At 37.9% G+C, this 12174-nt stretch overlaps 1 protein-coding gene across 3 annotated transcripts in view; it reads left to right on the top strand.

The window, feature by feature from the left end:
* Nucleotides 1–11397, top strand: part of LOC119589999 (5'-AMP-activated protein kinase subunit beta-2-like) — a 12062-nt gene extending 665 nt beyond the window's left edge. The window contains exons 2-6 of one of the 3 annotated variants that reach the window (XM_037938705.1): nucleotides 1642–1827; nucleotides 1966–2138; nucleotides 3281–3528; nucleotides 9616–9740; nucleotides 9886–11397. In XM_037938705.1, coding sequence (XP_037794633.1) covers nucleotides 1651–1827; nucleotides 1966–2138; nucleotides 3281–3528; nucleotides 9616–9740; nucleotides 9886–10035 — 873 coding nt within the window. In that variant the 5' untranslated portion in view covers nucleotides 1642–1650 and the 3' untranslated portion in view covers nucleotides 10036–11397. The remainder of the gene's footprint in view (nucleotides 1–1641; nucleotides 1828–1965; nucleotides 2139–3280; nucleotides 3529–9615; nucleotides 9741–9885) is intronic. The other 2 variants (XM_037938708.1, XM_037938706.1) reach the window with 2 other exon arrangements.
* The last annotated feature ends 777 nt before the right edge of the window (nucleotides 11398–12174 follow it).

The raw sequence follows: 12174 nt of genomic DNA, 5'->3' as shown, positions 1-12174 counted from the left end.
GTTTTTCATAGACGATAAAGAAAGTGTAAAAAATGGAAAATCCCAATCAAGGGTTATGTTACTTAAGATTCAAACATATGTATATACAAACAAACAAATGGCTTCATTCCCAAATCTCCCACCTGATTGTCATATTTTTTTTTACCTGGGGTCTCTGGCCCGGAACCTCCTCCCAGTTGCTCTATTTTAAATTACCTATTCAGCTGTTTTATCTCTTACAGTATTTAGTACTTTTCACTTCAAAATTGAAAGAGTTTACTTTTTGGTGAAGGGTTATGCATTGGTGGTTGGCAGGGTGGCAAACCTCTGATTTCCATTGGGTATATACAGTGTGATTCATTGCACTTCATTGAATTTATTATTATCCCAGATATTGTAACACTCATTAAGAGCTTTCACCATAAGATGGTGAAAGAATTTGGAAACACAAACCTTGCTTCTGAAAGGTGGAGACAACAGAACTGTCAAATTTGCCATTAAATAGTTAGGCATGCCTTATTTACCAAGTGTTTGTAATTTTTAAAAGTATGGGTACATAATATTATATGACATGTGGCATATATACAGAATGTGCATTTAATAAATACATATTTGAGTGCATTGTGATGAAAACTAAAACAAAGAAGTACACTAAACATAATCATGAAGTTTAATAACCATTGTCAGGCAAGGTGATTGCCTGTGGTTTACCATATATGGTCACTTCTTTTAAAGGTCCTATAATTTTTATTTTGCTGAACTTTATAAATTATCCACAAATAAAAATCTCTTACATTTTGTATTTCTTCAAGAATTCAACATAATTTCTTTATGGTTCTTATTATATCTTGAAGTGCCTGATAAAGGTCCATGTATACTATGTGTAAGTTATGCATGTAGAGCAACCAGTACAGGGAGATGCTGACAGGTAACAGAAATCTCTGAGTGTAGTAAACTCTGGTGATTTCTGGCAACGGCCATACACTGGCTGTGGGAGTCCGTTACATGAAGCGGAACTTCTCACTCCATGTGCTCTGGTGCGTCACCGTGCATGTAGCCGCGCCCCACAGACCAAACAGTATGTTATGATGCCTGTACACATGACTCATTGGTAAAGGGTTAAAGAAAAGGTGACAAATGTGAGGGGAAGAGATTTCCTTTTGGAAAATCGGTCAGAGGTACACAGCCTCCCAAACTCCACTTGTAAATGTCATAGCTATAACCCTTTTTTCTTTACCAGCCAGCTCCTTTGATGCAGTTAAGAATGGGGTAATGCTTTTTATAACTTGTGATTTGAGCATCATGTGTGCATCTGCACAGATTTCTCATCATGAGCAACCACTACAGGGGTTAAAGAAAGGGTGAAAATTTGAGGGGAAGAGATTTGCTTTTGGAAGATGGAATGCAGTTAAGAATGATATTATATATGTGCATCTGTATAGATTTCTCATCATGAACCCATGACTGTTTTACTTGATGCTGTAAACAGAACATGATAACTTGGAGCTGTGATATTGACTAGATTTATATGTATTAGAGAGAAATGGTTGGGAATGTACAGTTTTTGGGAATGTACAGGTATGCTGGTTTGGATAGGCTACTATAATCTTCAGATTTGAGTAAATGTTTTATTGATGGTAATAATTTCAAATCCCTTTACAGATTTAAAATATGGGTAACCACGCTTCCATAGGTGAACGGAGAGATCGTCATAAATCAGGAGACCAATTTACTCCTTATTCTCCTGGAAGAATTGATGGCCAGGCATTTACATTTGATAAACATAAGGCCAACAAACTACACCAACAGCCATCAGAGGAGGAACAGGAACCTGTTGTTTTGAAAAAAGTACAAAGACTGAACAGGATTTTGTTAGAAGTTCATGCATCAGTGTTCTGTCAGTGTTTATATGGAGACTTTGATAAATATGTGTATATATACATGAAATGTGTAGGGAGTATTCAGTAATCTTTTTCCAAATTTCAGTCAACCTCTGATGGCAAAGACAGTGAAGAGCATGTGCCTATTAGACCTCGGGCTGTTATTACACAGGGAAATAAGAAAATGTTACCCTTTGTGATTAAATGGAGTGGAGGAGGCCAAGCTGTGGCTATTGCTGGCACATTTAATCAATGGCAGAGTATTCCTATGGTGAAAAGGTAAAGTTTCAAAATAGTATCCCCAAGGCTTCTGCTTCCTGAATGCAGCTATTTTCTGGCATCCTTTCATATTTCTTAAAATTTTAAATATAATGAAAGAAACTATATTTTGTCCATTTTATCATAGTAGAAAATCAGACTCCTTTTACTTGTGTGTACAGTATAGCATTTAGTCTATTGATATCAGAGAGGAGAGGGATAGAGAAGAGGGGGATAGGGAAGAGAGGGATAGAGAGGAGGGGGATAGGGAGGAGAGGGATAGGGAGGAGGGGGATAGGGAGGAGGGGGATAGGGAGGAGGGGGATAGGGAGGAGGGGGATAGGGAGGAGAGGGATAGGAGGAGGGGGATGGGAGGAGAGGGATAGGGAGGGAGGATAGGGAGGAGGGGATAGGGAGGAGGGGGATAGGGAGGAGGGGGATAGGGAGGAGAGGATAGGGAGGAGGGGGATAGGGAGGAGGGGGATAGGGAGGAGAGTGATAGGGAGGAGGGGGATAGGGAGGAGGGGATAGGGAGGAGGGGGATAGGGAGGAGGGGGATAGAGAGGAGGGGGATAGGGAGGTTATGACTGGTTGGCAGTGATAATGGTTATGACGGCTTGACTCTTTATTAACGAAGAGTACAACACAGTAAGGGAACACATGAGACGATGTCTTAGGCTAAGTGCTGTGGTGCGGTGTCGTTCATCCAGCCATCCAGCCTTTAGGTCATAGGCTGGTCTGACCTTATCACATTGGCCTCTGAGCACAAACTGAGAGGTCAGACAAGGTCAGATAAAATCGTCATCTACGCCATCGCTGAGTTGATGGTTCTAATTTGGTCTTGGAGTCACATGGTAAACAGCCAAGTGGTCTATTGGTAAAATGGCTTTACACTTTAGACAGAGAACCAGAGCAAAGCTGTCTCGTACTGCAGTCAATCACTGTTGGGTGCAGCACGAGACAGCTTGAGGTGTTTTGCTGATGGCTGTGAGATAACATTCCACTCTCAGTAAAAGGTGTCCCAAGTGTCACTGAATATGAGCATACATCCTGGCACAATCAGGACAAGTGTCACTTGGCATTTGTTAGTGTTTACTATGATATGATAACACATCATCAATGGGATATAATGTCTGATATATTAATATATTATACTTTTCCAGTGAAAAAGACTTTGTTGCCATTGTGGACCTCCCAGAAGGACATCATGAATATAAATTTCTTGTTGATGGTGAATGGAAGTATAATGAAAATGAGGCTGCTTGTGATAATAACATTGGCTCATTGAACAATGTTATCACTATCAAGGAGAGTGATTTTGAAGAATTTGAAAATGCACTTCTCCGAGATCCAAATGATAAGAATGACAAAACTTATGGTGTTCAGGCTCTGAACAAAGAAAAAGGTGAAGGTAAGTGCCATAATGATTTGTATAACATGGTTATTATTGACATCAACTACAGAAAAATGTGAGCATTAGAAGGTACATGATCAGCATACAAATAGGTTAACAGCATGATTTTAGTTTGGCTGTTGAATAGATCTATAAATTTTTCATGCAATTATTATTATTATTAATTTTTTTTTTTTTTTTTTTTTTTTTTTTTTTTTTTTTTTTATTGATGCAAAAATTATTGTCTGATTGTTTACTTAATGTAGTTTTACATAGTATTACTCATTGTACATTAAGAAATTGGTCAGATAGTAATTTAGGCAGAAGTTATTGTAGTATGTGCAATACAATTGTGCATGCTCACTCGTGTGTGTACACATGTGCATGTGTGTGCATGAGAACATATTTCTGTATCCCAAATTTAGCATATAAGCAGTGAATTTGGCAATTGCTAAGTAAATGCATGTTGGATATTTGAAAAACCATAGCTATCATTTTAACATTAAGAATGTATACCCAGGGGCCTTCCAGCATATTGTAGAGAATCCATATGTATGATGATTAATAAATTGTTATTATTAAAGCTCACATTTAACATGATTATCATTTAGCATATGTTTTATCAGATTTATGCAATCTTCTATCACATAGAAATGTAAAGTTGTTTGAATAAAATAATGATAAAAAAAATATTTAGAAATATGAGACATCTATACTAGAAGAAATAATAAGAGAGAGAGAGTGAGTGAGTGAGGGAGTGAGTTAGTTATTACTATATAAACTTCCAAGAATTAAACTCGTCAATACACCCGCACCCACACACTCATCTGTCTTGGAGCTGTTGGTATATATATGAAAAAAGGGAGATGTTTAATAAGGAACTCTCTGAACTACTGGCGAACCTCCACCTCTGGTGCCATGGCTTTAGCTGATGGAAGCCAAGCTTCCATGATGGAAAAATTGGGCATTTCCCATGGTGCTATATTTGAATGAACCAGGGTATCGATGGTAGAGAGATCTATACCAACTTTCTCAACGAGGTCATGGAGTCGCGTGTCAAAGGGCCTAATAACTCTATTGCCATTTGGATGGCTTGGGTCTCGAGCCACCTTTGAGGCATAGGTCAGTGCTAGTTGGCTGCCTCTGAGTCTGAGGGGAAGTACTCCTGACTCCACCTCAAGACGCTCGATCCGAGTACACTTCAGGGCTCCAACACACACAAACAAGCATTCTGTACAACATCCAAACTTTTCAAAATTGAGTTTGATGCCTAACCATACATGATTGACCCATAATCTACTACAGACCTAATAAGGGCTTTATATATCATTAACAAAGACTTTCTATCAGCTCCCAATTTGTTGCCAGAAATGCACTTTAATAAATTTAGCATGCCTTGACATTTATTCTTTAACTGACCAATGTGGGCTTTCCAATTGAGTCTATGATCAAAGAGTAGACCAAGAAATCTAGCAGAATTTTGAAAAGGTATTGGGTGGCTGTCTAGAGTTAGTCTGATGTTCGGCTCCCTCCTATGTGAAAAAATTACCCCAATACTCTTTCTTGTGGAAAACTTCCCCACTGGAGGCCCCATTTATGAATCAGTGCCAGTTGGATGCAATTTTCCGAGAATTCTGCATTACTGCCATATTGCACAATCATCAGTGTACAGTGAGTATTTAAGATTCCGAGGGGGAACTGGTAAGATGTCATTTATCATACATAGAAATAATGTTGGCGACAAGACAAGACCCCGTTTGCCTGGACAAAAATGTCTGAAAAAGTGATGTCAGAAAAGAGTTTGACAGAGAAAGTTCTGTCAGGTATGAAATTTTGTCATGTCGTAGGCTTTTTCTATATCTAAAAATACTGAAATCAAAAATTTCTTTTTGGCAATTGCCTCTTGAATAACCAGTTTTACTTGTTGATCAGCAAATTACTGGAATTTAAAAAATGCAACAGCCTACTGTTAACTACTGACCTTGCATAAGCAACTTGTCAGTGCAATTGGGCGGTAGGAGATGGCGGTTCTAGGATTTTCCTTTCAATATGGGAATAATATGGGCAAAGTGCCATGAGTTTGGAAAAGTGTGGCTCTTCCAAATTTCATTGTACACTTCTAGCAACTTAATCATGGCATCATCATTAAGTTTATCATCTCATATCGAATATCATCGGGGCCTGGGGATGTTCCTCTAACGGCTCCTAGGGCTGGGACAAGCTCTTCCATTGTTAGATCTTTATTGTAATCAAAGTCATCTCCTGTGGCAAGGAGAATAGGTTGCAGCTCAGCTGCTTCCTTGGTGGCCAGGAATGCAGGATGGTAATTTTCAGAGCTGCTTGTATATGAGAACTGCCCGGCGAGTGCATTGGCTATGTTTCTTGGTGAATCGAAATTGGTACCCTCATGAATATTTTTAATTTTGACAGATGTTTTTTATTTTATTTATTTTATTGACAGTGGACCAAGCTTGTGATATTGTGGTGTTGCTGTTAATTGTAGAGACAAAGCTCTGCCAAGAGTCTCTTTTTGCTTGTCTAATTGTTCTACGAGTCCTTGCTCTTGCTTGTTTGTAATTGCAAAAGTTCTCATTATTGATGGTATTTTTGAAAAGCCTGTAGGCCCTATTGCGTTTGCACAGCACCCTGCTGCAAACAGGTGTCCACCATGGAACTCTATGCTTAACACTATCTGTCGAAGTTTTAGGCATGGATATCATTGCTGCATCTAAAATTGAATTCTGAATATTGTTTACTTTATCATCAATGGTTTCTCCAACAACTTTGAGCTTGAAGCTCATTGTGAAGGCAACCCAGTCTGCTCTTTTTACTTTAAATTTAGGTGCTGAAGGCATTATTGGTGTATCACATGAATATTCAATAAAAATAGGAAGGTGATCACTTCCCAGCGAGTTGTCAATGGTGTGCCACAGGCACTTGGCTGCTATTGATGAAGAGACCGGTGATAGGTCAGTAATACTCAAAGTATCGGTATTATCGTCCACCCGCGTCGGGCTACCATCGTTCAGAAGGACCAAATCAGAATCATTAATCAACTTAGCTACTTGCTCACCTTAACCATCCACCCGTAGGGAACCCCATAACATATGATGAGCATTAAAATCACCTAAAATTAATTCATTTTGTGGCTGACTATTCTGAAGAGCAAAAAGCTCATCATAAATTACCACATTTTCAGGTGGACAATAAACTGAACATGCAGTCAGATACGTGTTATTGATTTTTACTTTGCATGCGACAAACTCCAAAGTAGAATCAATTGCCACTTCAGTGAAAGGGATTCTTTGGTGGATGTACAATCCTTCTGACACAGATGATAGTTCCTCAACGAAACGACCTCATCAGACACGAGGTGTGTTAAGTGCATTTCTTGGAGAACTATAATATCGGGAGCATAGTACAAGGCTAATAATTTAAGGTCATTTATTCTAGTTCTAAGACTTTGACAGTTCCATTGTACAATGGTTAACGAAAAGATATGTTTTGTAGGGTTTGGAAATGCCTTGTCCGCCAGTTTTCTTTTTTTTTTATGGGAGGGAGGGGCTTCCTCTCCCTCACCTTGGGGACCTCCCTCAGGATGGTTTGGAGACAGAAGTCTCCATATCCTGCATCTCCTGACAAGGGAGACGACTGGTAGATTGTGACCTGCTTTTCTCTCAAAAAAACAATCGAGATCCAGGCGAAGTCCTCATAGGAGTCACCTGGATGGGGAGGTGCGATCCAGACTGTGATTTGGTATCAGCCTTCTTAGGATGTTTATGATGGGTTGATGCAGCCATTTGGTCGACCAATTTAGTCAGTTGATACACTTTATTCTTGAATAGTTTGTTTCAGTTCAGCAATTTCTTTATCTTTATCCACAAGCTGTTGACTAACATTACTTGCACTAGGGGTGATGTTGGTTACTGCTGCAGCATAGGAAGTATCAGATTTGTGTGTCAAACTTTCCACCTTCCTCTTAGCTTCAGTATAACTAACTTCATGTTTTTTCATATATGCTAATGTCTCAGTCTCCTTCAGGCTACTGCCCTCAGCAGAGCCTGACTGATGGGGACCTCCAGTTAGCACATTTGGAAATTTGACTAGTACAGGTGATGGTGTCATGAGCTTCAGCAAAATTACAATGCATTGTCCTTTAGATATAAGGTCTTACTTGGGCACGTTCATATCTGATATTGACATATTCAGAGATTTTATTTAAAGCAAAGGTCAGAAAACACAGTCCAGTTTTCGTTTGCACATTCCCATCCTTCTTGGTCATACAATGAATGTCTACTATATCTTAGTCCATCATGCTCTCAAGAATTTCCCTTTTTTCCATCATCCATAAATCCCTGTGAAAGATTACTCCCTTACAGGTATCTGGGCCAATAGGGATAGTTACTTTAATTCTGAAATCACAAATTTGTGTCAGCTTAAGTAAATCCTTAATCTGGGAGTTATATTGTACTTTAAGAAGGAGGCTTCAATCTCGCAATTTTTTGATAAAATCAAAATCGCCGTCCACTTGACCATCAAGGACCTTTTTGATGATAAAGGGGTTCACGTTCAAAAGAGATTCATTTTCATTCATGCATTTAACCATTCATGAACCTTGCATTCTCGGTAGGGATTTTGAAAAGAGGTCTTCTAGGTTTGTCATTAATAGGGGTTCCATTGTTCAGAGTTGAATTGGTTGTAGAGTGGTCATGGGTCGCTCCTCCTCCTTGAAGGATAAGAAGGGGTAGCTGGGGTAGCATCCATCCTGGGTATTGGACCAGATTTGACCCCTTGGCCCGAAGCTGTAGTCCTGAAGGAATAAAAAAACTCTTCAACGTAAACAGCAATGGTTAAGAGAGTAAGGCAGTTTTCCGTCCTCTACCCCCCCAGTGGAGGCCTGTTTGCATTCTCCAGAACCAAAGAGGGATCGAGTTATGTGGAAGACACCTCCTTACTGCTGGTAGGCTCAGTGAAGTCACATGAAGAGAGGAAGAGAAATCAGTACAAAAGATAAAGTGCCTCAAAGGATGCCTCGGACTACTGGGCCTCCCTACCAGGGGTCAATTCCTGTAAGGGCTACTCTGCTGTAGAAGAGTGCTGCGGGTCTGAGGTGGGGTGCTGACTACCACTACTGTAGTCTCATGCGACCTGCAAATACAAGGCATTGAGAGTGCAAGCAAAGCACAAAGTGCTGAAAATTCTGAAAAGTCAGAAGTTTACACTACGAAATCTACGTTATAGGATTCAGAAGCAATAATGGCGAGCATGACGAGGGACCCCGGACACCAGGGTAACTCCTGAGGCACAAGGCTTTCAGTTTATTGCTGCTGCTTCAGAAAGAGAAGGTCTGAACATAACAAGATGTCATACATGAATGTATTCTTCTGCAGGCTTCCATGGGATATATATAAACTTTCTTCCACATGGAAGTGGCATCTTTTGTTCCTCCTGAATGCAGGCTAGCACTGCCCTCTCTTGGGCATTTTCCTCCCTCACTGAGAATTACACTTGAGGGGTTGGTAAATGTACTTTCCAACAGCTTGAACCATGGGCCCAGTGAATCCCAACAATGTGACTTTCATGTAGAAGGATTCACCTAGTGCCTCCAGAACTAGTCAAGGGGGATCAGTGATTATGGTTTCTAAGTGAGATGGCACTGTTAATTATGTTTCTGTTTTATGAATTTTGTTTACACAGAGATGGCTTTCACAAGCACATTGTATCCAATGAGTCAATTACCAGGCCTACCTGATCTCACCTGATGTTGGGGAAACAATGTCAATAAAAAAAAATGCATATTAAAAAAAAAACATGTAAATATGAAGTATTAAGTATTAGCCACTTAAATAAAAGAAAAGCTTGGCACATCAGAGATTGGGATGAATTGCCACATTTTTTTCACCCAAATACTTTTTCCACCCAAGGTATGAATAAGCAAAAGTAAGAAAAGAACATTAAAATACAAAAAATAAAGAAAAACAGATAAACTTATCAAATGCATGAAGGCTCTAACCAGATTATTATTTATTTGTGAATTATATTCTGGAAATTTAAAAAATACAGACGATTTTTTGCTTTTCCTTGAAATATGCATTTCTGTTGCAGTAGAAAAGAAGGATGAATACAGTCAGGAAATCCCTGAGTACCACCAGTGGGAGAAGGTTCGAGGACCCCCTGTCTTACCCCCACACCTTCTGCAGGTCATACTCAATAAGGATACACCAATCTCGGTAAGTTTAATAGGTTATTGAGAGATATTAAAATTATACATTCATGTATCTATTAAAGTTATCTTGAAATGATTTTTCAGGTATTGTATTGCAACTTTTGGTTTCAGTAATACATATGTACCTTTAATATAATTTTCCCCAACAGTGTGAACCAACACTACTTCCTGAACCTAACCATGTAATGCTCAACCACATGTATGCTCTGAGCATCCGTGATGGCATGATGGTTCTTTCAACATCAATTCGTTTCCGCAAGAAGTGTGTAACCACTCTCATCTACAGACCTATTGAGTAATCATCAACCTTGCAAAGCTGAATATTTGTTCACACAGTTTAAATTTCCCAAGGAAACATATTCTTATAGTTGCTAGGATTATACTCATAAATTTGAAGCACAAATATTTTCTGAACTGATTTTTTGTTTTAACATTTAATATACTGAATCACTGACAGAGGGACTGGCAGAAGGCAAGCAATGCTTACCTTAACAGGACTGTAAATCTTACTGAAATGTTTTTCCAAATAAAATGGATAGAATGTGAGTAGATTAATGCACCTTTTTCTTCTTACTCGGTAATAGATTGATCAATCATAACTACATAGATTTTCTAGTAAGAATTTACACCAGTTGTTTGACTTCTTGAATATAGGTTTATGAAATTTAATATAATAAAAAAAAAAATGACTAGTGAATTTGGAACATGAATATTAAATTATGAAATATATGACTAATACTCTAGAAATTTAAGTTAACTAAGGAACAACACCAGTTGAAGGTAATATAATAAATTTTCCATTGGTCAATTTGTTCATATTCTGAATAAATGATATGGTAGAACTTTCCCATGTATAGTAATATGCAGCAACCACTTTGTATTTGTTGATATTTGCACCTTAAATTGATTTTGTTTGTGTTTATTTGTAAATAATATATTTAGAATGTTATACATCATATATTTATTTTAATTTAGCAGAAACAGGACAGGTCTTTAAATTGAAACAAATATTTTTCATTATTTTAAAAATGATATTATTTAAAAATAAAGTGTAACCTATGTATTAACAGAATAATTGTAGCAATTTATGGTGAAATATAAAATTTAGAAAAAAAAAACTAGATGGAAATTTTAGTAATTGCAATCTGTACTAAGTGATTTCCTTGTAGATCACTATAATGTAGATATAACTTGCCTATTTTGAATACATTTACAACTTCATTCTTGTTTTAATACAGATACCTAATAGCTAGAGAACTAAAATATCAACACATCTACAGCTAAATATCATGTCACGAAAATTTATTTTTTTTTAGATTAACCTAATGCTGACACGAAGCCTCTCACCGGGTGATTCACAGTGGCCTGGACCCACTGCGGGGGATAGTGTTGTCACCATAGCGTGTGCAACATGACATACATGCCCTGGAAAATGCGACCGGTGCACCATGTCATGTATGCACATGCTACCTAGAATATAGTCCAGGCATACCTTGGCATGTATGTACATGCCACCTGGTGGCAATAGGTTAAAAGATTTATACAGATATTGTAAAGCAGTATTCTTGACACACACACACACACACACACACACACACACACACACACACACACACACACACACACACACACACACACACACACACACACACACACACACAAAATTATAACAAAACTACTGTTAAAACTTATTATGGAATGAAACATTTGCATTTTAACCTAATTAGTGCAAGCGGCAAGACTACAATGCCATGCCCATTGTAATAAAAGTTTATCTCTTGTCTTTGCACATAGATGGCTCTACAAGTGCTGAGTCATCAAGGAGTCATCTACTAGTCATACCTATCTCATCTGTTTACCCTTTTCCTTCATTACTTGAAAGCTTCATTTCTATTATTTTATTGTCTTTGGTGTTATTAATATTTTAATAACAATTTAATAATCATAATATCAATAAGAATTATAACAATATGAATATTAGTAGTATTGGAAAGAAAAACACAATTTCTCACCAATTTAAGGAATGGGGAAATCAGGATTGGTCACTAGGGCCAACTGATAGACTCCTTGCTGGCTGGAGCCCTCTGTATGTAACAGAACTCACTGAAATCTAAAGGGAACAGTAGATAAACCTACTGACATTGGGTTAAGATAGGTTAATGATATATTGTTTAACTCAGTGCTTCCGGAAAACTGCTGTGCTCATTTTTATTTTTTTGTGTGAAATGTCTCTGCACATAGATGGCTCTGCTAGTGCTTAGCCACAAAGGAGTCAATTAGTAGACCTTGTGACATACCTGATTTCACCTGTCCTTGCATTGGCGGGAAAAAAAATGTTTTTTTTTACTAATGCTATGAATATCAATGTTGTTATTTTTATTATAGACATTATAATTACTAAAATGTAATAGACAATAGTAATATCAATATAAGATAAT

This window comes from Penaeus monodon, chromosome 26, assembly GCF_015228065.2.
Source record: "Penaeus monodon isolate SGIC_2016 chromosome 26, NSTDA_Pmon_1, whole genome shotgun sequence".
Taxonomy (NCBI): Eukaryota; Metazoa; Arthropoda; class Malacostraca; order Decapoda; family Penaeidae; genus Penaeus; species Penaeus monodon.
This window is presented reverse-complemented; position numbering and strand designations above follow the sequence as displayed.